This window comes from Rousettus aegyptiacus, unplaced genomic scaffold (genome assembly GCF_014176215.1).
Source record: "Rousettus aegyptiacus isolate mRouAeg1 unplaced genomic scaffold, mRouAeg1.p scaffold_m13_p_3, whole genome shotgun sequence".
In the NCBI taxonomy this organism is placed as follows: domain Eukaryota; kingdom Metazoa; phylum Chordata; class Mammalia; order Chiroptera; family Pteropodidae; genus Rousettus; species Rousettus aegyptiacus.
The window spans coordinates 130,763,852-130,791,156 of record NW_023416306.1 but is presented as its reverse complement, the minus strand read 5'-3'; the positions used below and the strand labels follow the sequence as shown (position 1 = coordinate 130,791,156).

At 46.6% G+C, this 27,305-nt stretch overlaps 1 protein-coding gene and 2 long non-coding RNA genes across 4 annotated transcripts in view; 1 reads left to right on the top strand and 2 right to left on the bottom strand.

Moving 5' to 3' along the window:
* The window catches only part of LOC107508998, a 133,360-nt gene extending 122,849 nt beyond the window's left edge, over positions 1–10,511 (bottom strand). The window contains exon 1 of the long non-coding RNA XR_001596423.2: positions 10,441–10,511. This is a non-coding gene — a long non-coding RNA (uncharacterized LOC107508998). The remainder of the gene's footprint in view (positions 1–10,440) is intronic.
* A 43-nt stretch (positions 10,512–10,554) lies between these two features.
* On the top strand, positions 10,555–12,444 carry LOC118600407. Of its 2 annotated transcripts, none has more exons than XR_004950059.1 (3): positions 10,555–10,701; positions 11,365–11,498; positions 11,589–12,444. It is a non-coding gene; the product is annotated as an uncharacterized LOC118600407 (long non-coding RNA). The 2 variants fall into 2 exon arrangements; XR_004950058.1 differs by lacking the exon at positions 10,555–10,701 and adding an exon at positions 11,120–11,271.
* A 6,433-nt stretch (positions 12,445–18,877) lies between these two features.
* The window catches only part of TLN2 (talin 2), a 380,704-nt gene continuing 372,276 nt past the window's right edge, over positions 18,878–27,305 (bottom strand). The window contains exons 55-59 of the mRNA XM_036239383.1: positions 25,916–26,041; positions 23,772–23,834; positions 23,498–23,680; positions 20,550–20,675; positions 18,878–19,921 (exon numbers count right to left, since the gene is read on the bottom strand). Coding sequence (XP_036095276.1) covers positions 19,793–19,921; positions 20,550–20,675; positions 23,498–23,680; positions 23,772–23,834; positions 25,916–26,041 — 627 coding nt within the window. The 3' untranslated portion in view covers positions 18,878–19,792. The remainder of the gene's footprint in view (positions 19,922–20,549; positions 20,676–23,497; positions 23,681–23,771; positions 23,835–25,915; positions 26,042–27,305) is intronic.

The following is a 27,305-nucleotide window of genomic DNA, read 5'->3' as shown; positions in this document are numbered from 1 at the left end:
ATTCAAATACGAAATGTTGTCCTGCATCTTTCTGTCTCAGATAGCAGCTGCCGCTCTCCAAATCCTTTGCCCACCATGCCCCTAAATGATTTCTGTGCCAAAATAAAGAGGAGGCCCCAGGCTGTGGGGGTCTCCTTGTCTTGAGGAGCTGTGTAGCAAGCTTTTATGTTTTTCTGTCTGCTACATAAAAGAATATACTTAACCCAGTGCCTGACATACAGTAGACATTTAATAAATTATGATCATTAAAATTCCTTCACAGAGATATCCTCATTAGGTTCTGTTTAGGATTCCTTTACACTATCCCATATAGTACATAGCAGGATCTCCATGATTATAGATGATAAGACGTTTTCTCAAAAAGCCATGGAAAGAAATTAGTCACATTGGAAAAGGCAGAAACCAGAAAATTGACCTCTTTCTTCCCCTCATCCTGGTCCCCCAGGATGTCCCTGAACTTCCCCATAGCTTAGGGGCAGAGATAAAACATCTGAAAGAACTGCTGGCCATTCCCCACAGGAAGCAGCTCTTTCTCCATGAAAAGGATGCTCAGAGAACTGGTGTCTGTCCTTTGAAGCCTTGGGGCCTCTCTTCCTCAGACACTGAGAGCCAGAGGGTCCTGCTCCCCACCCTCTGGCAGCCAGAATACAGAAATGAGATGCAAGTCTTTACCATCTGGGACTGAGACCCCTGAAGGAAAGATGCCAAGATGCATGGACTGCTGAGAGATTATTCATGGCAATGGTAGGTGTTTCTGTGACTTGCCCTTGACCTCTTAGCAGCTGTCCTGCCTCTCTTGGTTCCTATCTATTTTCTAAGCCCAGTTTCTCCAGATTTTCTGCTGATTCTGTGAATATCCCAAAGGTCTCCCTATAGATTCCTTTTTTGCTTTGGTTGGTCCACGAGTTTCTGTTACTTGCACACAATAACTCTCATTTACTCATCTTTGCTGGAAGCCTAGTCTAAGAATCCCCTTTCAGGAGCAGGTAAGAGCCAGGCCTGTCACCCAGGGAGCCTTCTTAAGAGTCACCAACATGTTGGACTCAGTTTTTTTACTCCTCCCTTTCAGCCCTCACCTTCTCATTAACCCTTCCAGGCCTCATTGGGCATACCATCAGCCTTCTAATCAGGCAGTGCCCTGGGGTGGACTAAGGTGGCACTGTGCCCTCAAAGCCTCTTTTGCTCCCACAGGCATTAGTCATGACCACCTCCACTTTCCCAGCACCTTTTCTTCACCTCCTACGTAGGACAAATCACATTCTCTCACAGCCGTTTGTTTACCCCCATGTTGTCTCATCTGCCTCTGTTCTCCTCAGGGCTGTGGGCCAGCAGTGAATGGTGACCCAGGAAACAGCTTACACCTTAAGCTGACCCCGGCACCGAAATGGCCAAGAATGAAGGACAAAATGTGCTCTTCGCACACTCTCCTCAGGAGCCACCGTTCTACAATGAGGAGGCACTTTAGAAGTAGAAGGATGGCTTTCCTAGAACAAATTTTAGGACTGTGCTTGGTAGAAGGTCTTTCATAGATTCTTAGAGACATTTTCTAGCAGGGGAACTACGAGGCTCGAGTCATCTGCTTGCTCTACGTCCACCTGGAGGAGTGGCTCCAAAGGCCCCTCAGTGGAAACTCTCAAGACCTGAGTAGAGTGAAATATATTTTCCTAGCGGCAGGAAGCCTGAGAGTCCATGTGAGTGCATCTCCGTGCCACAGTCGCCCCAGAATCCTATAACTGCTGGGGCAAGCCAGGGAGCCCCATGAGTGACAGTGATGTCACTCCTTTTCTGCTGTTCCATGACACTCATGTAGCTGGTCTCTTCTGACAACTCGGACTCGGCACTGAGGCCAGTGTGCCAGCCAGGCTTCAGGTGAGCTTCTGCGCCTGCATGTGACCCCTCTGAGGAAAGTATCAGAGATGGCTGAGGCTGGATCACACGTGGGCCCCTTCTGAGGCTGTGTGTGGCCCCTGGGGCTTCCCTGCCTGCTGCTGCAGCCTGCGCTGGGCCTCATCTGCCCAGCAACAGCTGAAGGGCCTGTTCAATGTGAAGGGCTGGGTTAGTCCCAGGCTGGCCTCCCATGCCTGCAGGATCGGAGGGACCCACGAGGTCATCCAAGCCTGCACTTTGGGCCACCTCAAAGTTCTCCCAGCCCTGGTCTGGGCAAAGAGCTATTTCCCAGAGGTGGCTTTACCAGGGAAGGCATTCCTTTTGGGCCTGCAGAGTGAGGGTAGCTCTCTTTCGCGCACGACCTGACCTCAGGGAGGGCAGACACAGGAGCTATAACACTATGAATGAAAGGGCAGAAGGAGTCCGTCCTGTGGGGGCGTTATTAAATAATCTGCTGAGTGGCCGGGATCCTATCGCAAGAAGCATTTCAAAGGCTAGCCACCAAAGCTCCTGAGATCACAAAGGGCAGGCCCCTTACTCCCCAAAGCAGGAGGAAGAGGGAAATTGCTTAAGTGGGAGGCTTCTTCAGGAGAGAGAATTAAAATCAAACAGACTGCTCCGCTGATTGAAACTTCTAACTCAGATGTTTCTAAACTCAAAGAGTGATTCTGCGAGGACTCATGGCTGATGGGCCATCAGAGATGAGACACAGTGAGGGGAGGTCCTCCACCACCCACAGCCGTGGGCTCTGACGCCCTGCACCTCTCCTGCTGCCCCCGCCCCACCCCGAAACACCCCACAGCAGAGAAGCCTGGGCTGAGATGGAGAGGCCTGGCACCCAGTGCCACTCTCCCTGAATGACCTTAAACACTCCCATTGACCCCAACAAATCTCGGCTTCCTCAGCTCTAAAAGAGAACAATGGCTGTAACCTGAAAACTTCACTGAAGCTCCAGTGAGACAGGGCATGTGTGGTGAGGTGTAAAGAGCCGCACAATGAGCTATTGTTGGGGTTATTTTTGACTGTTGAGTGTGGCCAACCCTGCCTGAGAGGTGGCATGCAGAGTATGCCCAGCTGGCAGAGAATGTAGCCCACAGGGGACCTGGCTGTGGCTGTGAGTCTAGACGCAGTGCCCAGGAGCTAGCTGTCTGAATGCGTGGACGCCTTCCACAAAAGGGTTTGGGTAGCTTTGGGCACCTCCAATTTCAGGGCAGATGTTCTGCTAGCCCACCTCAAAGCTGCTAGCAGACGTGGGGACCAGAACGTGAGGCTGCGGCTGGGTGGGCACTGCTGTGGGGCTGCGTTGAGCATTTGCTGTGGGAATGCCTGCGGCTGCCTTTTCTCCAACCCTGCCACCTGAGGCCTGTGCCTTTAAAATCATTGGACATCTTTGAGATGGGAAACAGAGCTCCAAGCGGAAGGCAGCAGTGGCTAAGGAATGCTGTTCTAATGTAAAACTTTCTAGCTCTCCGGGGATTTCACTGATACTTCCGTCAGGCTTTGGAGTGAAATCACCTATTATGGTTCTGGGAAAGGCCCCAAGATTCTCTGTGCCGATCCTTGACCCATGCGGGTTAGTGAGAACAGAGCTAGATTCCTCTCAGGCTGTGCAGACCCATCTTCCACCTTCAGCTGACTGCAACCCCTAGATTCCCATTTGGACCTGGAACTAAGAACGCAGGTCTGGGAGGGCTGCACAGTGGGAATTTGCCATGAAGCCTCTCCTCACCCGGCCCCTCCTGGGTGTGCCCAGACAAGCACTCAACGTGGCCGGATGGCAAAGCCTGGATGAGCTTACAGGTCTCCACTTGGGCTGTTCTTTCCACCATGCCAGTTGCCGCCCTCCCCTGGACCAGACTATCAGAGCTTTGTGCCCATTTTGCATGTTTACTCCAGCTCCTCCTTTTGGCCAGTCAGCTCCCTGACGGGAAAGACCCTTCTTCCCACCATGGGGTCCCTCATTCCAGCCTGAAGATGCTCCAGCTACTCCCCTCCTGGGCCTGGCCCCACCATCGGGCGAGTCCTATTCAAATGTAGGCTCTGGAGTCAGGGAGAGGAGGGTTGGATCCTGGTCTGTTGTTTAGTAGCTGTGCCACCTAGGGCAAGTTACTAGATGTTTATCAGCCTCAGTTTCTTTGTCTGTAAAATGGGAATTGTAATCGTATACATCTCTGGGTAAGACAATGAAATGAGCTGGTCTAAATATAACAGCCTAACACAAGAGCTCTCAAAGTGTGGTCCAGAGAGAAGCTTTAGAGAGTCCCCGCAAACTCTGTCAGGACTGTGAAGTCGAAACTATTTTCATGAAAATACTAAGATGTTATTTGCCTTTTCACTCTCATTTTCTCATGAGGGTACAGTAGAATTTTCCAAAGGGCTACTGGCTGTGACAGCTAGTAGAATATGTGCTGGGTATTCTTGTTTTTAAGTTTTTCTCAGTCTTAATTTATAAAATGGTAAATGTCACTAGCTAGAACCCACATAAGCAAAAGCTCTCTGGGGTCATCATTAATTTTAAGAGGGTCCCCAACTTTGTGCTTCCCCAGCAGAAAATATAGAGCCTGGCACAGATATTCCCAAATGGACAGGGCTGGAAGGGACCTGGAGATTGCCTGGTTTTTAAGCATTTTTAAAGCGGCAGAACCCTTTTCTAAATGGAATTATACATGGAGTTCCAATACAAAAAAAAAAAAAAAAAAAAAGCAGATGAAAACAGCTCTGTTGAAGCAGGTATGGAGCAGGTATGGGGAGTATGAGCTTTAGCTTCTCCTTTACACATTCCTGCCAGGAAGCCCCTGAAAACCTTGGACTCCAAGAAAATTCAGTGTGAAAACTACCAATCTAGGCCAAATCCCCCTCTGCCCCCTTGCAGCTGGGAAGGCTGAGACTCAGAGAGGGAAAGTGAGTTACTCACAGACTCCTATGAGGATATCAGAGCCAGGATTATCAAGACAGGTCCCCTGACTCCAAGTCCACGCTCTTTCAAGTACCCTCAGCTTCCCAGCTACATGACAAGTGTTCTGTAAATATTTGTTAAATGAATATGCAAACTTTTCTGGCAAGGCTTCCCCACGATTCTTCCTGTCCTGACCAAGCTTCCTTCACCCTGAAAACCTTAACTGCTTCCTGGATTGGTTCTAAACACATGGCCTGTACCCCATCCACATTGGTTTCAGCTGGCTCTAGTATGGCCGCCGCCCTGTTTATCAGGCCCACAGGTACCCAGGTGGGAGCTAAATTAGGAAGACTACAGCAGTGCCACAACGTTGTTACCTCATAGGGTGTCAGTGCTGCCGACCTCCCCTCGCTGGTCAGTGTGGTCAACCTTTACAGCCACCTGCTCTGCCCAAGGCATTTCACTGACTGGAAGTACAGATGAAGGCAATATTAATGGCCGCAAACACAACCAGTGCGGACTTACTGTTTGCAAGGCGAGGCTCTTTGCTAAGCACGTACAGTTCATCCTTGGACAACACGGGTGGGAGCTGCGTGAGTCCGCTTTTATGTTGAATTTTTTCAATAAATATAGCCGGTCCTTGTATCCACAGTTTTACAGCCTAGGATTCAACTAATGGTGGATTGAAAACTATTTTCGCATTCCCAACCGCAGATTCCCAAACGTGGATTGCCAGCCATAGTGTCCCAGCCGCAGAGCGAAAGTACTGTTTTCATTCGATGGTTACTGTTTCCCACCCATAGTTCGTTGAATTCACCGATGTAAAGGACCAATTGCAGTTAAGTTTGGGCAAGTCAAAAGTTACACGCAGATGTTCGAGTGCATGGGGATTGACACCTCCTTTGTTCGAGGGTCAACTGTATTAGCTATATTACTCAGGATTCATCTGGTGACAAATAACAGAAATCGAACTCAGACCAACATTAAATGTTCCCATAAGAGCCTAGATATGAAATTTCATTTTAAAAAATGTTCTTCCAGATTCACAGGGTGCATGTGAGGTGGAGGGGGATTTGTGCCTTTGGATGGTGTCCAGTGATCAAGAAAACATAATTATGAGGGACCCCTTACAGGTGAGGACAGCTGTGTCCCTTCTGGTCACTGTGCTATGCAGGCAACTGGAGCAGGTCCATTCTACAGAAGAGAAAACTGAGACTCAGCTAGTAGAGGGCAGTGCCAGGAGATCTAGACCACACACATACTTTTCTGCAGTCTCCCTGGCCTTGGATGCTGACCTGACTGGCCCAGATTGGTCAAGGCTTCAATTGCTTGGGGCAGCTGGCCACAGCGGTGGTCTCTATATCCAACCCAGCTCCTTTTCGCACTGTACAAAAAGAGTACTGGGTGAATGTAAAATGTCATAGCAACCTAGAATTTGGATTTACTAAAGGCATTTGGGATGAGGAAATAAAGGGGTGTAGGGTGGGGTCTCTCTGTCTTGGTTTTCCAATGATGAGAAAAACCTTATGCTCACTGACTTGGTAAGAGCACTTGTCCTGGATCAGACAAAGCCATTTCCACCCCTTACCATATAAAGAGCTTGTGCCTCAGTTTCTTGATAAAATGGGGACGATTCAACCTATGTCGCAGAATTTTTGAGAGTAGTAAACGAGATAGTGTATGTGATCTGGTCTAGCAGGGATTGGCGCAGTGGTACTGAAGAAATATTTGCTGCTTTCATCACACAGTACAAACTCCATCTGTGGGGATTTAAGAACCATCACTAGAGAAACGGTAGCCAAAATTACAGACATAATTAAGAAAACTCATTATGCCAAAATCCAAATTTGCAAAACAAATAAAGGTAATCTATTCTATTTACAAAAACAAAGCAAAACAAAACAAAAAACCCAAAACAAACATACAAAAACCTGAAACACACAGAGAAAGTCCCTTTAAATCAGGTTAAATCATGTAATGCTTTTACTTATCCAGTCTTTCCAGGAACATATTTACTTGATAAAGCAAAGAATTTGTGTCAATCTGAGCATCTCCAGCTCAGAATTGCCCCAGGTCTGATGGGAGGAGAAATTTGCTGCTTAAATAGGAGTTAATCAAGAGCCTTCGAGATTTAAAAAAAAAAAAAAAATTTCCTTGGAAATTCTCAGCATAAATGGTCCACTGTTTAGATCTTATAGCCATAAAGAAAATGCCATAAAGGGAAATGTTATGAACATTATAGGAATGTAATTCACAGGAGAAACCATGCTCATTGAAGACTCACAGCACTCTCTCTCTCTCTCTTTCTTAAAATTGTTGATGAACTCTGTGGCCTTGAGCCATCTGAGTGACCTCTCTGAGCCCCAGTCTTTACATCTGTAAAGAGGGCTAATGAACGTGTCAGACAATAGGCTTGCATTAGGTCTTGCTCAGAAGTGCCAGCTTCCTCCCGAGTGGTGGTCACAACAAGAGATCTGGCCTCCACTACTGCTAATATTTTTGCTCTCTCAGAAAAACACTTAAAATTGATTTTGACATGAAACAGTCTTCCAAGCTGGTGCCTTGAGCATGAGTGTCACCCTTAGAGGACTGGGCTGAAGGCTTCGTTTTTGATGGATTCCAGGTTTAGCTGGGCACAGGTGGCAAGAAAGCCCCCAGAGGCACTGTGCCATCTGTGTGGCTAACAGTTTTCAGACCATCTGCAACAGATGTCCATGCACCTGCAAGAAGTGGGGCACTTCTGGGGGAGGGTGGGTCTCAACCTTGGCTGCAGGTCAAACTCATGAAGGGAGACTTTAAAAAATATAGATGTTTGGGAGCCGCCATGGACAAAATGAATCAGAGTCCTCAGGGTGTTGTCAACATAGATCTGCCTGATTCCAGGCCATCTTCATGGAACTGAACTTACACTTTTGTGATCCTCCGCTCAAGGCAGCCCAAACCACTTTAGGGTTCAAGCAATGGCCTCTGTGCCTTGTGCTGCATTCCTTCCACACGCCAGGACTTTTTCATTTTCTTTCAACCTCATAAACACTATTTTGTGCTTGGCAAGGTAGTTGTTGAGCAGCAAGTATTTTGCGAAAGAATTTTACCAGTGAGGACACTCAGGGTCAGAGAGGTAAGGACGCTTGCCCAAGCTCACACAGCTGGAAAATGAAGGAAACAGGATTCAGGGGCAGATTTCTTGATGCCAAAGCCAGTAATGTCGAGGCTGGCAATCTACACCCATAGGCCAGATTGAGCCCGCTGCTTATTTTTGTCCGTCTAGGGAGCCAAGAACAGTCTTGACATTTTTAAAAGGTTGTAAAAGACAAAAATAAAAACAAAGAATATGCAACAACAGATGCTATATGTGGCCTGCCAAGTCTAAATTATCTACCATCTGGCCCTTTACAGGAAAAGTTTGTCAAACCCTGGTTAAGATGGTGACATATGTCTGCTTCTGAGTTCACACTGGGATGGCTGGCGAGATGACTCGGGGTCACTGTGTCCCTCCAAAGCTTCATTGTCAAAAACACTGTTCACAGCAGTTCTGAATCTTTAATGTGACTTAGGTCTTCAAAGTCTTTTGCAATTTTTGATTTGCTGGCTCGGCCTGCAGATGGCACCTGTTCATTTGGGTATACTAGTGTTTGCCAGAGCATCACAGAGAACCTTAACTTGGCAATTTATCCTGCCATGTTAGGAATTTTCATCAAGGGCCTCTTTAACATCCAGGGGCCGGGTCAGTGGCTAGTCTCCCCTAAATCAGAAGCCAGAACAATGACTGATCCACTCCAGTTATATTCATTTTTATTTGATCCTCATAAAAATTCTGTGAAGTTGAAGAGAGGGCATTGTTATCCTAATTAAAAACAAAACAAAACTTCTTTATAGGTGATGAAACTATGGCTCAGAGAATAGAGATTTGCAGAAGCACATGAAATGGTGGGAACACCGTTTGAACCTGGTGATCCTCTAATCATAAATATCATGCTCTAGGTTACAACAGCCTGGGGCAGGTGGGGGGTGGTCGGGGGGTAGGGGAGTCATCAGCTCAGTGCCCTGTGTTTAGAAAAAGTATCCAAAACTTAGAGTTGGGCAAAAGAATGGCGACATGGAATATGATCTAACACTCCCATTTGAAGCTTATCCAGTTTTCTAAGAACATATTCTTTTGTTGTGACCTTCTAGTCACTAGTGATTGGGACACTGGATTACTCCAAATAGATGGGAAATTCGATAGGAGACTGGTAGCGATGCAAATGATTCTTGACTTACAGAGAAGCCATGATTTTGCCCGGAGAATAGATTACAACCTAAGTGTTATAGTTTTGTTGCCTTCTGAGGTAATCAATTTTATAAGCAAAGTAGCAAACTTATCCCAGCATTCTCTCTTTCAGTGATGATTAACATTTTATATATATATTTTTAATGAATCTTGACATTCTACTGGTTCTTTGACACATGTTCATTATATATTTGTATAAGCGTCATGTTTTCAGCTTTTTCGAAAATCATAGTTTGACACTCTCATTACGGTAACAAATGGAGGCCTCCAAGGTCCAATCTACCAAGCCATAGTGATCACCTCGGAGTTCGAAGGCTCCTCTCTTTGGGTAGGATAATCCACCAAGGTTTTAGAAAAATTTTGGATGATCCATCTAGGTTTAGCTCTTGGCTCCACTACTGAAAAGTTGGCTAAATTGTATGATTTCACTCGGTCTCAGTTTTGTCGCCCCTTCAATAAAGATAATACCCCCATTCATTTTTTTTTTTTAACATAAATAACAGTGTACAACAATAGAGTACAATGATTGCGGGTATAATTCTGAGCTAACTGGGTTCACATCTTGGATTGGCTGTTTTCTAGCTGTGTGAACTTGGGGAAAGTATTTAACTTTATTGTGCCTTAGTTTCCTCCTCCATAAAATGGGGTTAAGGGTTAGTATCTATCTTGTAGCATTGTTGTGAGGATTAAATGGGTCGGTATAAATAACATTTTTAAAACTGGTTAGCATATTGTAAGCACTTAATTAATGTCAGTGTGATGAAGAAAACACTTAAAAATTAATTAGCAGAGCTCCTAGTATATAATTAATGCTCAAAATGTTGGTTACTGTCAAATATCAAGGACGTCCAAGATCCAGACCCATGGAATCACGGCAGGAAGCTTGTTTAATCAAGAAAACAAACAGGTGCCGAGAAGTCAAGAAATGTGCCCAAGATCACATGGCTAGAGCTAGAACTTAGGTCTCAGGAGTCCCAGGCCAGATTCTGTCCCCTGCACAAAGCAAAGGAGCTAGACGCTGAAGGTGAAGTACATTGATCTATGTTCAGCATTCTCCTTGCCCTATTCTCCCCTCTAGCTTTCAGGGATCCCCCTCCCCAAGGAACTGTCTTTCTCTTGCTGCTACTGCTGCTTCCATTTAAACTCCACTTCTGTTGGGGGACTGGAGGAAAAAGCCAGAGTCTGACCGAAATGCATTAAGCCAAGGATAGTATCATGCAGTCCCAGGAACAGGAAAAGAGACAGAACTGTCCCACTCCCTCCAGGTACCTTCTACTCCCGGGGTCCTCAGCTTTATGCTACTGCCTCCAGACAAAATTGTTAAGGATTTTCTTGCCGAGTGATGAACAGTAAAAACAAACCCACACCATACACATACCCTACATACCAGACATTCCCTGGATGGTTTGCTTTGTAGGTGACTGGCCACAGACGTCGTAGCTTACCAGAGGCAGATGTCTCCCTGAGAGCAGAGATGGAGACTGGGGGTGGAGGAAGTGGGGGAGGACCTGGGCTCCAGTTTCTCTTCCTGGAGTCTGAAAACAGGACTGAGACCTCTGCTATTATTTGTTTGTCTGTTATCATTTTCTGCCCCCATCAAGCAAGCCGTAAACTGGAATCCAAGCATCACCAACGTCACACTCTAGAGGTATTTCGAATTTACTGGAGACCTACTATGAATCTGGCACCATGTTAGGCCCACAGCAGAGCACTTGAGTTAACTCTCGAAAGTGGAAGAAATGGGGTTTTCTTTGGCTATTTTTTCAAGATTGCTTTTAAGTTGGTGTGAGGGAAAGGGGAAGCAAAATTTTACTGAGTGCCTAATAGGTAGCCGAATGCTTGCAGGCCTTTCCCCACGCTGCTCTTGTCCAGGGCCAGTTACAGTTGTTGGCAGCACATCCAATCAGGCTGACTTAAACATGGCAGGAATGTATTTGGTTAGGGATTGGGAAGTCCGGAAGAATTAGGTTAGACAAGCTGATCAGCAATGTTACCAAATATACAGATTCTTTGATTGTCTTCACTCTGCCATCCTGGGGGTGGCTCAGCTTGTGGTCAGAGAGGCTTCTTCATTCGCCACTGATGTATGTGGGAGAGAGAGGCTAATGCTTCCAGCAGACATTTCCTCCCTGCTCTTTGGCCAGATCAGGTCGTATGCCCATTCCAGAACCAATCACCGGCAGCTCCTTGGACAGATCAGGCTTGCCCTTGACTTAAGGTCAACTCCCTTAAAATATCACTGCGTCTTCCTGGGGGAGGAGGATGTAGATGTTGGGGAGGAAAATGCAATGTCCATTACATATTCCCACAGGCTTGGAAGCAAAATAATTTGGTCGAAGTCATGTCTATCTAAAGTTCAAAGGCTCTGCATATGTTTTTTTCACTTCATTGTGCTGCCTTGTGAATCGAGAAAAGGGAAGGAAGGATTGAAGAGCTGAATTTCAGGTGTGCTTTTGAGACAATGGAGCTGCAGAAGGAATCGCTGAATTTGTAAAGACCCTTCGCCCCCACCCCAGCTTTTCCCTTTTCTTTCAGGTGACATTCCAATGCGATTTGGACCATGGGCACCATTCAGAGGGACCAGCTCACACCTTTTGAGGTCCTTTCAACATCTCATCGACAATTCTGCTTCTGGCTAGAGCACAGTCTTCTGGATTTTGCTGAACAATGGAGGGTGTTACCAGGAGGTCTCAGGATATTTAGGATTAAGTTGTGTTTCTTTGCAACTGTTTTAGAAAGTGGATACCAGGAAAGGAATCTTCAGAGAAACTATTTTAGCAAGAGTATTGCTGTGTGGCATGGTGGGGCCACGTGAAGGGGTGGGGAAGGAAGGGAGCAGCTGTGGTGTGCGGTGACTGGAACAAACTTTTCTTTTTCTTTTCTTTTCTTTTTTTTCTATTCAAATCAGCCAGAGTCCCAAACAGCTGATCCCCAGGTCATAAACACTGGGTGTAAACTGCATGGTCTAAAGTGTATCATCCAGGCAATCAATCATTATGAAATATCTCATATATCCACAGCTTGGTTTTAGGTTCTGGTGAAGCTACATGTGACGAGATGTGATCCCTGCCTGCGACTAGAGGAGGTTGCTGCAAAGACGAAATATTACCTAGTAATACGAGACAGTGTGCTGCGTGTCCTGGGGTGGCGGGAGGGGAGACAGACAAAAATTCCAACAGGATTTTAGAATAGAGTTTCCCAAGGTATGATCCTTGGAACACTTATTTCTCACAATAAACTGGAGGAAAAAAAAAGTGCTCCAAGGCCAAAAACATCGGGCAACACCATATACTACATGCTCCTTTTGGAAATAGCCAACGTATCTGAGTAGCTATACGTAGAGATGTCTTAAGAAATAAATTTGTTTAACTTTAATACTGCTATTCTTTCATTTATCTGCCAATAAAATGCCTTCTTTTCCCTCCAGGAAAATTGGAAAGGTCTATTATTAGTGTCCCATGGAACCACACTGCCCCCTGGGGTCAAAATAAGCCCGGCTGCTTAAAGATGAGGACAGCAAACTTGGGTGCAAGGGCCTTCGTCCCTGTACCCCAGGAACAGCCCATGACTGGTAGAGCTGCTGGATCAGGATCCAGCTACTCAGCAAACATGGCTCCGTCCAGGATGCAACCCAGATACTGGGGCTGTCAGGTTGCTTCACAATTCACAGTACCCAACCCAAATGCCCCATCTGTCAGGTGAGACCTCAGGCATGAAGAATGTGGCCCTGAGGCAGAGTGGCAGCCAGCCTGAAGGGTTTACTGCATCTTTCTACTTCCCTGTTCCCTCCTTCCTTTTAGATGATTCCACAAAGCGCCACTGCTGCGGACTCTGCCACTACTTGTCCCTTTAGTTTCACGCCTCTTTGTGGTTCTCTCTTTCCAATCCCTTCTTCTTGCCTGCAAGCCTGGACCCCAAATGTTCTCCCTGCTCATCCACTAGCTCCAGCCTAACTGCTTCCCATTCTCAGAGGGCCTGCGCCAGCTCCACTTACTCCCCAAGAAACCAGCCCAAGTCGCTGCTCCCTCTCAGACACCCCGTACCCTCCCGGGCTTTAGTGCAATAGTGGGCGATGCGTACTGTTCTCGCTTCCTTTGCAGGGACTGCCTTCTCTCGGAAGTTCTAAGATCTTTGAAGGGAAAGACTTTGCATTTAATTCTCTTTTCATCTTCCCTCATACCCACTGTCCAGTTTGCCTCTCCCTTCCTGCCTCCCATCTCCCCACCCCCTTCCCTCAAGGTCCCTGCACCAACAGGGTGCTGGGAACGCAGTACTGAGGGCCTGGCCGAACCCCTTCTCACTCTGGGCCCCAACTAGAACATGGCCAACTTCTGGTGAACCAGAGAGCTTTTTTAAACATTCAGTTCTGGGATTAATTGAATCAAACTTCTTTTCCTAAAAATAAGCCATAGAGAAGAGAGAGAGAGGAGAGAGGAGAGAGGAGGGGAGGGGAGGGGAGGGGAGGGGAGGGGAGGGGAGGGGAGGGAAGGGGAGGGGAGGGGAGGGGAGGGAAGGGAAGGGAAGGGAAGGGAAGGGAAGGGAAGGGAAGGGAAGGGAAGGGTCCTAGCAAACAGGAAGCTCCTAACAGGGCCTCAAGTGCTAGAGCCTGTTACTGCCCCTCCCAAGGGGCCAAGGCATTTCTGCCCCAGGCAGAGAGGGCTTCTTACTTTAGGAAGTTCAAACAGCAAAACTGCTGCAATCATGGTGGAGAATGCTCAAATAAAAGCACACATGGTTGAATTTCTCTGAACCATTGGAGTTACCCTTGAGCACTGGTATTTTAGACTCGGGGTAGAATTGTGGTCTGGAAGGAAAAGACCCTAAACATGGATTTTGGAGTCACCAAGTAAGAATAAAGGCAAGCCAGGCTCTTGGTAATCCGCCTGTTAAACAAACCCCTTAGCCTGGCTACCCTCAGGACACCATCCTTCTCACTTTATACATGCAGATGTGCCATCCTCTCCTGCAGCCCCACCACCCCCATTTTCCTTGTTCCCAATTGCCCAGCAGCCCCTCTAGTGAGCCCCAGGCTCTGCCACACGCACATGTGGTTCCCTCTGCTCCAACGTCCCTCTCCTTCCTCTGCCTGCTTAAATTCTGTCCAATTTGCCAGGCTCAGACAGGTTCTCCATAGAATGTTGGTTAAAAACATAAGCTTTGAAAATAATCGGGCGTTGAGTCTCTGCTTTGCCCCTTACTGCTGTGTGATCTTAACAGTGATTGGGAGATCCTAGCTGTTTGCTGTGTGGCCTTGGGCAAGTTACCTAACCACTCTGTGCCTCAGTGCTGTCATCTATAAAACGAAGATAAGAAGAATGCTTATGTATTATGTTTTACATATTATTGTGGGGATTAAATGGGAGCAATAAAGGTCTGTGCCTGGCACATCGTAAGGGTATACTATTAGCTACCTAGAGATGAAGTGTCTGCTCCCCCGTGAATAAAGCCTGCCCTGACTCCAGGCACAGTCTCTCCTGCTGTGATGTCTCCCCCTGGGGAGGCCCTGAGGCTCCGCTCACATGCTCTTTCCTTGCTTTGGACTTCCTTTGCACAACAGCCGGGGACCTAACTCACTCGTGAGTTGCTAACCTTTGTTAGCACATCTCCATACTTCAATAGTTGAGATCTCCTAGGACAGAGTATTTCTTCAAGTGGACTTGCAGAGTGATTCATCTGGTAACACTTCCAAGTGCCCTGGCCTGACACAAGGCCCCTTGTGGTATGTTCCTGGCTGCCTTCCTCTCTATGCCACATGCCCCATGCCAGAAACCCTGCCCTCCCTGAACTATTCCTGTTGCCCTAAGCAATCCGGCCCTACACAGATCCAGGCCGTTGCACGTGTAGCCATGTTTCCTGGAATGCCAGCCCCCACCTCTTCTCTGCCAGGAAAACTGTTCATTAGGAGTCAGGCCAAATACCCTCTTCTGAAAAGCCTTTCCCAACTCCAGGGCTCTGCCTTCTTCTCTGCCCTGGGTCAAGTTTGTTCTCCCTGGACTGTGACCTTCTCCAGGAACAAGGTAGGGACCCCAGTGTCCTTCACACTGCAGGCGAGATGCTGAGGGCTGAGGGAGCTGTGTGTCCAGCTCCGGCACACCCAGAAAACGCCTAGAAATGTTAGCTCCGGCACACCCAGAAAACGCTAGAAATGTTAGCTACCCTCGCTCCTCCCTGGACTGCCTCAGGCTTCCCACCTTTGTATTGGTGGCAGTCCCATCCCTGGTCTAGTTAAGACAAAGAGAAAAACATTACCAATTGGCTTAGAGATTCCAAGCCATCATTTTATGAGAGAAAACAATCCTCTTAGTTGTTAGACATACCATGACACATGACAGATTGATTCTCTGTTGCTAATGTGATTCTTTGAAATCACTTTTGCAGATTAGAAACACCTCTCATTTCTCTGTGATTTTTCCCAAAGAAGGGCTCTGGCAAGCAACCTGCACGCCTCCCCGTAGGAAGGAGCGCTGTGATCCTGGAAGCTACTTTTCTGGTTTCGCCGTCAAGAGGCAAAGCTCACTTTTCTGCGTCAGGCCCACATCCTTTGGAGAGGAAAAGATGAACTCTGTACTGAGCCATGCAACCTTCCAACAGGCAACACAAACAGTCCGTGGGCTCTGAGCTACTCATCCTGGGAGATGGCTTCTTTCAGAGGACAATATGCATCTTCCTTCTTATGGTCTATTTCTTCTTTGAATTTCCTCCAGAGCTAGCCAAGCTGTATGGAATTCAGTGGTACCCCTTGGCTCTGCCCTGTCCCACCCCTCACACACACACACACACACCTCCACTCTCCTCCTCTAACACATGTCTGGTAACAACGGCGCTGGTACCCAGTAAAATCTCTCTCACATGATGAAGACACATTTTCCTGTCTCTTCTACCTCTCTCTCATTCCCATGAGACTTACACGCAGGTTCATTCTTTTAAAATTTTATTTCTGGTGAATAAAAAAAAAATAATTTATGTGACCAGATCATTAAAGACATGACACACAGCAGAGTTTAACTTTTCTGTTTGCTTCTGGATTTTGCAGCTTGGCGAGCAGGTGGCTGAGTGAGATACTCAGCTTCCTGGAGCCAGGAGGTACCGATGGACTGACTCACACATGGGTGCTTATTGGAGGGCTGGGAGGTGCGTTCAGAGAAAGGCCAAATCCAAACCTCTTTTACAGAAATGTCTCTTTATCGTGTCTGTTTCTTAATCAGTTGACATAGCTATCATATGCCTGATACTAATGACCATAAATAAAAAAAGAAAAAAACGCAGCAGAAAGATGTCTAAGAGACTTTTGAATGTGATACTTGAGGACTCTGGGGGAAGACACCTTCCCCCCAGAGGCCACCTCCTGAGCCTGGCACTTGGAGGAGACTGTGGGAAGGTAGGACCTGAGCCCTTAGCATAGCTGTCAGGGTCTTTAGGTTTCTGAACTCCACTGCCTCCTAGCCTGAAGCGAACATTTCCTCCCAATTCCTTGGGTTCCTATAAGGCTCTCAGAGGTGGCCATTGCCTCGGCCAGCAAAGGGAACGCTTCCTCCAGGAGTCTGAGAGCTGAACATTTTGATATTCTGTGGGGGTCTTAAGGGCAGATTCCCCAGAGGGCCTGCCAGAGCCCAGAACCTCAGAGCTGGGGGAGATTCGAGGGTCCACTCCAAGGAGGAAACAAGCACATCAGCTGGGGCCCTTGACTCCCCCGAGCATGGAGACCACAGCTTGTCACCGCCATCGCCCTGCTGCCTAATTCCCGTGTGAGGCTTTGGCCTTGGGACTACTTTGGTGGTAGGGTACACTTTCTTGGGGGTAGTGAATTTTGGTTATAATATTTTGGTAAATTAGAAATAGGCTTTGGTTGCCTGCAAACTCACTGACTGATAAAACCCCCAAAGAGCGGGCAGGGAAAACTTATGAGAAGCCCCATGCGGTTTCCTGTGATAAGGTACACGGTCTGGTGGCTCATCCGAGGCCACGTGGTTCCTCTGGAGGAACCTGGGGGCCCACGATGCCCAACCAGAGGGCTGTCCAGGACTCGAGGTACCTACTTGCACAGATCACTAGGGCCGCACCCAACTGGATACCAGCGGAATTTAAACAAAGGCTGGTTTTTAAACTGAATGTGCCTTTAGCATCCTTTTGAAAGACAGAACCAAGCAAAACCCAAACTCCCAAATCACTGGGAAGTTCTGGAGTCCAGTTCAGGTTCCTTTTTTCACGTTCACAGACAGCCATGTCTAAACACAGAGATCAGCAGCTCACGGCTTCACAGCCCAGTGTTATCTCCCCTTATGGGACACACACCTGCTCCCCTTTCACACAGAGATGCATTTCTGTGCTCCATGCTTGGGACCATTTTATCCTGAAACCCATCTTTTTGTTAGATGCTCCGAAATGAAAACTCACACCCAAAATGCAACTCATACTGTGTTATTTCCCTTTGAAGAAGAATCAGAAGAGCCCCTCAGTGCCATGGGGACACCTGCCCTAGCACCTACAAATAAGCCCCAAAGCACAGCCCTTCAGCCATTGCATGAAATGAGGGAAGACCAAGCCAGCCAAGAGGCCATTCATGTACATGTATGCAGAGTGGACCGCGAAGGGACAGATGAAAACCCAGCGCCAAACAAGGCGTTAACTGGGAACTAACTTCCAGAAGTTCCCAGCGACAGAACATTCCAGACAGGAGGATACTTATCTAGGTCCTACAAAAATGAACTTTGCTCCATGCCTGTTCTCTGGCCTTGTAAAGGACAGGCCTTTCCATTTAGTTTGTCTCTAGAGGTTTTTCTGTATTAATTGCAGTAGAGATTTTACATGACTCTGAGGAAGAAACGGAACTCACTTCCTGCCCCTGTCTGGCTCCTGGTATGCCAGGATGGGACAGGGGACAGGTGGAAGGGGAGGAGCAACCGTAAAGCCTGGAAGACAAAGTGGGGGGCAATGGAGGGGCCACCCAGAGTCCTGTGATGTGAGGCACTGACATAGTTTGACTCTCAGCCTTTGGGTCTGATTCTTAAGTCTCATGAAGCACCTGTGCCCATCTATACAGTGTCTCGAGGGGAGAACCCCCAGTCCACGGGGCCCTCAGTTTTCATCCTGAGGTCTGAGGGGGAACAGCCCAGGGTAGAGATGAAGAGTCGTATTGGCTATACTCAGAGGACAGGCCAAAAGTGTGTGAGCTCCCCGAGACGCCAAGGCTCCAAAAATGGGAAACTCTTAAAAGTTTAATATATTTTAAAGCATGACATGCACTAGAGAGTCTAAAGGTGACACCTTTTCAGGACCAGAGCATCAACTGTCCCCCGGGTGGCATCTTAAAATACTGTGGACGAGCTATGAGATGTGATACCACATTAGTGTAGAGAAGTGAAGAATGACTGCTGCCTTCCACAGTTACGAGTTTCGAAAACCATGTACCTCCATCACCACTGTCTTCCCTCCACAAATTCTTTCAAAGATACTTGCTACCAGGCATTAGGATCTATCCCACGAGCCACTCATCCTTCACGTACTATCTTGAGTCAAGGCTCAGATTAAAGGTCAATTCAAGGTCTTAAAATGTCCTTCCAAGGAGCGGGCCCTGAGAAAAGAGGGGGAGATATGCGGACATCTGGAAAAGTGGCCTCCAGAAAAATACCATATATCTTCACCTATCGGATGTAATAAGGAAAATATATTGTTAAAGGTTTATATTGATTTTAGGATGCATCCAGATTTTAGGAATATTAAGACATAGGGAAAAGGTCCCTCTTGGGAGGGAGGAAAGGTGACAGATTTTTAAGCAAATGTTCCAGTCCTGGATTCTGACCAGTTTAAGAGCAGAGGAGCCAATGTGGGAGTTGGAAGATAGAGTCACCAAGGACCTGCTTTATTTCAGCTGAACCGCCACCCTGAATGGCTTAAACAGGGTGTTGTATTGACTGTCATCTGGGAGACATGGGTTTGTGTGTATGAATTTGTATGAACCGAAACAGCCTGTGCAGAGTAAGGAGCCCACATACTTTATTACAGCCCCTGCTCACCAAGCCCTGACAATCCCCCATACCTCTGCCCTTTGGATTATGGAGGAAAAAAAATAATTGTTCAATTTTCTGGGCCACATAATACAAGATAGGACTAGATTGTACAAAGAGCTTACACACTGAGGGAAGAAGGCGTGCAAACAGGAGCAGGAATTCTTCACCCTCTGGGTGAGCCAGCACTCGAGACACAGAGGACGACCCTAGTCACCCTCCTGGAGTCCACAGTGGTTTATGTTTCCGGCGTTTACTAACCGTGTTCGACTCCGACTTCCACTTTCTCCTGAGAGGGAGAAGAGTATCTTTGAATATCTATGGCATCAGTGATTTCTTCAAGCCATTATTTTTTTTCCTATTACGATTTCACAAAAGGCCCAGGATCAGGCCTAGAGAAGGACCAACAAAAGCACAAGTGTCTGAGAACGACATAATACTGACTTCTCTTTTTTGGTAACAGTCCATGAAATGTGCGCCCCTCTCTCCTGAGATATGATGAGGCATGAGGGGGAGGTGGCAGAGGAGCTGTGGGTGGGACACTGTACCGTGTGACATCACGATCATGCAGCTGGTGCCCGACAGGACAGAGACAGGAGAATGAGCACTCAGGACTCTGGGCTGGCCCCAGGGGAAGGCGGGTAGCTTCCGGGTAAGTGCCCAGTCTCTCAGGAACACTGTCTGTCCAATTCTTGCAGAGCCATTCCCCTGGGGCTCGCCATCTTGGCTCTGGCCTTAGCCTTCGTCTTCCCTCAGTTCAGTGGGTAGGAATTTATACTGCTGTTGGCGGATCTGGGCCAGTTTTTTCCTTGCTTCTTCCAGTTCTCGCTCTTTCTTCAGCATTTCCTCCTGAGCGGCGATAATCTAGGAGAAAAGCAGCAAGCTGGATGGATCTAAAATGCACCAGGAAACTGCCCCCCACCCCACTCCACTGCCTGTCTCATGAGCTCCCACAGCCTCTGCTATAGCGATGCACTAGGAATAAGCATTCTTTGCTCTGGAGACGAGCCTCCTGGTCCACAGTTTGAGTTTTGAAATCAATGACCCAGTTGACCCAAGAAAATAAGTGGACTCTGGCCTCTGATTTAACAGCAAACATCTACTGCATCCCTATTATGTACCAGGCTCTGGCGTACGCACTTCACATGGAGCATCACATCATCTTTGTGGCAACAGTGTGATGTACTCCTCACTGAATGTACATTATTTTCAATGAGAAACCTGAAGCTGAAAGATGGGGCCCAGTCCCCTGAAGTTCCTCAGCTAGTGGAGCAGGACCTGGCCCAAATATCCTTGAAACTAAAGCTGGAGTCCTTAACTACTGGATGATTTTCACATATTTATTTCTTGCTTCTAAAGAACAATATGAGGAATATTAGACAATAGACATTGTGTGAAAAAGTTAAGTTTGCGTTCGAGAAAGCCAAATAGATTTCTTTCCTGTGGGCCTTTTCAGAGCCTTTACTATGCAATGATCTCTATGATCACAAACCTGAGCAATGCCCCCTACAAATTTTGTTTTCACTACAACATCATCATCATCAGCTTTGCCAAATGCTGCCTTCTGGGCTGCACGAACAAGATTGTCTGAGGCTCTTTTCACAGCATTTCCTGCCGCCTGGAGAGGGAACAAAACACACATGATATCATTAGAAACAGCCATTTGGATCTAATAAGAACAGACATGAAGGTACAGTTCATGAGACTATGAATCAATTTATCATCCAATTATAACACAGATGTCCTCTCTAGTTAGGATCCTTTTTCTGTCAGTCTGTCCATCTGTCCATCCATCCATCCACTGATTCTACCAACATTGGCACCTACCTAACTTAAGTTCATTCACAGATGAATGAGATCCAGTTCCTGGCCCCTAAGGAACACAGATTTTTTGAGGGGCATTACAATTTTGTAAATAAAATGATTATGGCATTGCGATGTGTGTGTTAACAGAAGCATACTCAGGGCTGCCTCCTTGGTCCAGAAAACCACCTGTCCCTGCCCCATTCAATTTAGACACACTTGAGGACTTGGCTCGGACATTGCTTTCTTGATCCACCCTGCCCCCAGTGCTCCTGGAGTGCTCCATACTGGCTTCTCTGCAGCCTTTACCACACATAGGGAGTAACTTGGGAGCAGAGACTGTGACGTGAATCTTTGGATTCCCAGCACCTGGTATACTGGCTGCCCAGTGTTGGTAGTCATTGAATGTTTTTTGAGGAAATGAATGGCTATGAAAGCACAACCTACCCCTGCATGAGAGGGTAGGGACCCCCATGGTAACTGAGGGCTTTACAGAGATGCTTTTACAGTCACGGCTGGGCTTTATACCACATGGTCAAGGAGGTGAAGAAAAGCTTTGCAGGGTGAAGTCTAGATCTTCGGTAAGGGCTGCAGCCCACACTGGCTTACTCCTAATGAAGCACGGTACTGAGGACTTATCTTCTGCCACCTGAGGTTTGGGATCTTCTTCTAATGGTGGTCAAGGCTTCATTAAACCTTTCAAATTCCTTGCCTAGCACCCTCGGTGTCAAAGACTCGGTGTCAAAGGTTAGACATCAGAAAGTTGAGAGCTTTTCTCAAAGTTAACTGGCTTATCTGGTTGGTAAAGTGACCAGTAGGGACAATGCGGGCTTGCACAAGAAGTGAAGGGGAAGCCAATTAATCTTTGACAAGTAGTCATCATGTGCTTATTCTCAAAATAGCTTCGTGAGGTCAGAAGTCATTAGTCTACTTTTCTGATGTAGAAACTGAAGTAACTTGTCTAAGATCCTGTACCTAGAAAGTTATAGAGCTGGGATTTGAACATAGGTCTGTCTAGCCCCAGAGAACCTCTGGGTCATTGTAAGTAACTCAGATATGACATTGGAGCATCCAGTTGAAATCGGCAACAATGATAATAAGAGTGATGCTGTGTTATGTCTGTGTAAGTCCTCAGGACTTACAAAAGCATGTTTATGTCTTGGCCCTTATCTTCACATGTGAAGAGCCGGTGTAGATACCCCTATTCCAATTTTATAGATGAGGCAAATCAAAGCCTGAAAAGTTCTGAGTTATTTGTGTAAGATCATGTACTTAATACGTGGTGGAGGCAGGACTTGAACCCAGGTATCTCTCAACTCAGGATGTTTTCCTCAGAAGTGTTCTCCAAACCCATGAGCCACGCATTTGCAAGTGTGCAGCTCCCCAGTCTCCCCCTGGTTTTAGCCCAGGAGTCAAATGAAGGTGAGGGAGGAGGGTCAGAGAGATACTCAGGAGAACCCAACAGAAAAGTACTTTAGGAAAGTAAATTGAGAGTTCCGAGTTTTGGTGGAATTATTCAAATATTTCTGCCATTTATGAAATTATTCATGACTTATATAAACATATTTTTAGAACACCAACAGTCTGTATTACAACACATAATAAAAATGTAGAAAATTGGAAACAAAATGTCCACAGTACAGGAAAATTCTGGCATAATCAGTTGATGTAACATCATGCAATCATTAAAAGTGAGACTCATGAAGAATGGACCAGTTAGCTTTGCATAGAGAAGTTATGAAGCTTTTTCTTCAAGGAAAAAGATATGCATGATAAATGTTAAGTGAAAAAAAGCAGAATGTCTCTTGATATGATTACAACTAGACACAATTATTTTGTATACAGATAAAAACAGGAAGAGAAAAATGATAACATTTGACATGTGAAGATGTTGAGGCTATGTGATTTTTTTCATCCAAACATTTCCTTCAGTGTGTTTAAAACACTTCTACAATTGAAGCAATCAGGAAAACATATGTATTGGCAAGGAGTCTATTATTAACTTCATAGGCATGTTCTCTGGGCTCTGGGAAACCTTAGCAACAGTCTCATATGAATTCCTCAATCCTTTCATTCCCTTCGTTAGCAAACAGTGAACGAGGGCTTCCACTGAAACAGGCACCATCTTAGGTGTGAGAGATGCAAAGATAAAGATGTGGCGCCTGTGCCTAAGAAGATCCCAGCCTTGTCAAAGACACATAAAGATAAATATGGTGGTACCGGTGACAGGAGCCATAAGAAGGCAGCTCTGGCTGGGGGCTCTGTCAGGACAGAGGAGGGACTGGCTGCTTGAGACAAAGGAGTCAGGGAAAGCTTCCCAGGAGAGGTGGCTTTCAAGTTGTGTCGCAGAGGACAAGTAGGAGTTCACTAGGCTGGGCTGGTGGGGAGGAGGGCCAGAATACTCTGGGTGAGACAGGGTCCCAAGGCATGAGGCCAGAAGGCACATGTGGAGAATGTCAGCTTGGTGGGCAGCGGGGTATAGGACGCATGGCTGCACGTGACAGAAAATGAGAAAAGTGGGACAGAGTTGGCTGATGAAAGGCCTGGTGGTCATGCCAAGGAAGTGAGACTGTCTCCTCTGGCGACACTTACCCGCTCCAGCAGGAGTATTTTCCCACCAGCATCAGTGACCATTACCTGTAGCCGCCTCATGGCCTCTGAATCCTGATCGGCCTTCACCTTGCAGGCCACAAGCAGCTGAGCGGTGGAAGCGGCAACCTGCTTGGCGGACGAGATGAGCTTCTCTTCACTGGCATGTCCCTGAACAGAAGCATTGGCCGCCTCACAGAGACTGCTGGTTGCAGCTGCCACCATCCGAGCCTGGGGACAGTCGACAGAGAAGTGACCCAAGGCCCAAAGCTCCCTCGGAGGATCCAAAAAACAAATAGGGTAGAAGGAGAAGGTGACTCACAGCAGAAATCAGCCCCTGTGACCACTGTCCGTCGTCCACGGCATTGGCGGGGATGGAGCCCACCTAGAGAGTGGAGGTGAGAAATGTGCAGTGAGAGCTAGAAGGCTCAGGGAGACCTGCAGCCTCTCAGACCCTAAGTTGTCCGGAACTAGAGAGAAAAACATCTCATCAGACATGCAGCACCACCGGGGCCTCCCAGCATGAGCACCGGCAGGAGAATGGAGCGCCCTTTCCCACATAGGACTCTAGCCACTCCAACTGCCCTAGCACAGCCTGGCTGGTTCCACCTGGGCCACAAGGAGCCACTCTTAAATGCTCCAAAAGGCCTCCATTAGTTGCCAGGTATTGTGTTTCCGGGAGAACGACTCAGAAATGATGGATTGGGGCTGCTTTTACTCGCTTATTTCCTCTGCTGACCTTTCTTCATTTTGAACACAGGAGCCCTGAGGTGGCTTCTTTCAAGAGCCACAGGAAACAAATCTCTCTCGATTATAGATCCTAAAGCAACGCTGTAATTTTCTGGCAGATGATGCAAAAAGGGGTGGTACATCTCCTTAAATACAATGAAGGGCAGGCCCTTAAGGAAATACAGACCATTCTACAGGGGTGGGGAGAGCTGGAAGATGATTTCTGTTTCTATTTAGAAATTATGGCAACAAGTGAAATATTTTCTGTCCAGCTGTAGAGGAAGGAGCTATGGGAGGAAATACCTTTACACTTGTGGGAAGTGCCTAGAGAAGTAAGAGATGAGTATCTCAATTTGAACATGAAATTGGGGATCTGACAACAATTATAGGCATCACACCAGGGCTTGGTGAATGTCAGGCAAAACCTCAAGGTCCTCATCCAACTTGAGCAAAACCTCCTTTGCCAACTCTTTAAATGGTTGAACATATGAGTCTCTTGGAGGAGGGGGTTCTGCCATATTCAAGTTAGATTCTCTAGAATCTAGTGATGTCTGGCACATAGTTGGCCCTTTATCAATAAACTGAAATTTTAGGTAGGATGTTCTTTTCAATGATCCATTTTTGGTCTTTTCATATTGATTGATCAACAAGTTCTTGATAAGTAAGGTTGGCACTATGCTACATCTAGAGGAAATAAATGAGAAACATCAAGGGACAGATTGAATACCACTTGGGGAGACATACATATGTTAATACTGAAAAAACACGCCACACCATGGCTAAGAGAAGCCGAAGTATATGGGTTGGATTAAGGCATGGCTAAGCTCACAAGAGACTTCCTGAAGGAAGAATGCACAGCCACTAGTTGGGCATAACTTCCTGTCTATGTTACACGTTCTTGGGTCAAGACACAATCATATTTGATAATCTGTATGCCGACAACAAAGTCCTTTTAATATCAAACGGAAGTAACTGACAATTGTGGTGACCAAGTTGCCCCAAACCACAACCTGCCAGGATTTCCGTAGTGCCTCTATATTTGAAAGGCTCTCTGTAGGACACAGCTGGGACGGGGTGGTTCAATGCTGTAATGGAATAACCGATAACAGGGCACATGGAGTATTTTAAATTGGAAGACCTTCCCACAGCCAGGATAAATCTAATGTGCTATTCATTCTTTGGATCACTGGAAAAGAACTATGCTTTTATGTTTTCGCTGATGAAGTGGATAACTAGAGATGAAGCAGATCTAAGAAATCTCAGATTTAAAACAAGACTGGCCTTTTGACCAACGGGCTCAGAAAAATGCTAACTGCAGAGTTAGACAGCATTCAGTTAAACAGCCCTAAAAAATGAATGAAGCCACTGGAGTTGGAAGACGGTATTATAAAGTCCCTGACTGTGGTGCTTATATAGCCATCCACTAGGAAAATATGACAGCCTACATCTGCAAATAGCCTAATGTACAGTGGGAATATAAATGTCTTGTTCAGGTCCAGATCGCTGCCTGGAGTGGGATACTTTCCTTAACCAGAAGCAGATGAGAGGTCCGGCAGCCAAACCCTTCATTCTGTTCGTCAGGTTAAAGCCAGCAAGAGTTTTCAGTCAGTTGGGGCAAAGACTGGCAATTCAGTGAGGAAAGGTACAGCATTCTTCAGGCTGAAAGCATTCATATCTTTTCCACATGGGCCCTTATTACATGAACGTCTCACCACTTGGTCAGTGGGGTTTACCCACCTTTCCTTGGGCTACCAGCTCCCTCTGGGCTGCTGAGGCCGATTTGACCAGGGCACTTGTGGCAGCAGCAATAGATTTAGCAGCTTCCAAGATCTGTTCTTCAAAATCCAGGGTCTCATCTGCTTGCTATAACCAAAAGAAAACAGCATCACATGCAATTCATATCTACAAAGGTCACTTTCTGCCAAGCTACTTACTGATTGTCACCTGGTGCTTTATCCAACTATTGTTAGTTTGTTGACAAACCACATCAGGGTAGAAAAGCCTAAGCTGGCAGGCTGTCCCCTGCATCTGCTGCTTCCCTGTGCCCCTACTCTAAAAGGTGAAAGCTGCCACCACTGACATTCCACACAAATGTTAAATCAGGAAATTATAAGGCAGACTATTTTTCCCGACTAGAATCTTTAAAGAGACCTACATTCGCTATCAATCAAAATACTTGAATGGTTCCATCAGCATGGGTAACTATATCAAAATAATCAATAACCAAAATCCAAAGGGTGGGTGGTGGCACAGTCTTCCAGGGCCTAAGGCTCAAAAATGGGTTGAAAAAATGGAAAGAAGGCTATCAGTAGTGAAAAGCCTTATTTTTCTGGGGTAAAAACAAAAGCAAAATAGCATTTGCATTTCTGTGGCTGAGCACAGAGAGTTACATACCAACCACAGATCCCCTAGAGATGGAAAGGAAATCCATCCAGGTGGAGCTTGTGCAGTCACCTGGCACCCAGGGCCTGTCTCCATCTGGTGAAGAACACTGGCCACCACTGCGCAGGTGTTGTCAGGTCCTTATGTCTCTGCTGTAACCTCACTGCCACCATGCCCCATGCTGCCAAAACCACCTGGGAAGCTGAAGAAAAGCCCTTGGGAAGTGGGGCAAATGTAAAGACCTTGGTCCTCGGCCGGGTGGGATGGAGCACCACCTTTTGGGGTGGTCAGACTAGACCACTGCCAAGGCTCCCTCCAGCACTAATACCCTGTGTTAATATGGTTAAGTTCCCCTTAGAGGTCCCAGAATGTTGAAGATGGGGATGGCACCTTTTAGGCATTACGAGATGATGGTCGGGTATAGCAATACTTTGTATGGACGTGATAAAATGCAAATAATATAAAATTTACCCTTTGAACCAATTTTAAGTGTACAAGTCAGTGGTATTAAGTACATTTGCAATGTTGCACATTAGCAATATAGGTTTTTTAAAAATTAGTTTCACGTATACAGTACACTGTTAGACATTTATATAGTTTATAAAACAATTCCCCTAACTGCTCCTTCTGGTTTTCCACCTAGCCAACATGTTAATGCTAACTGCATCCCCTATCACGTGATCCCCGTCCCCATGAAGCAATACAGTTTTAAGAGAGCCTACTATGTGCCAAGCATGTCTGTATA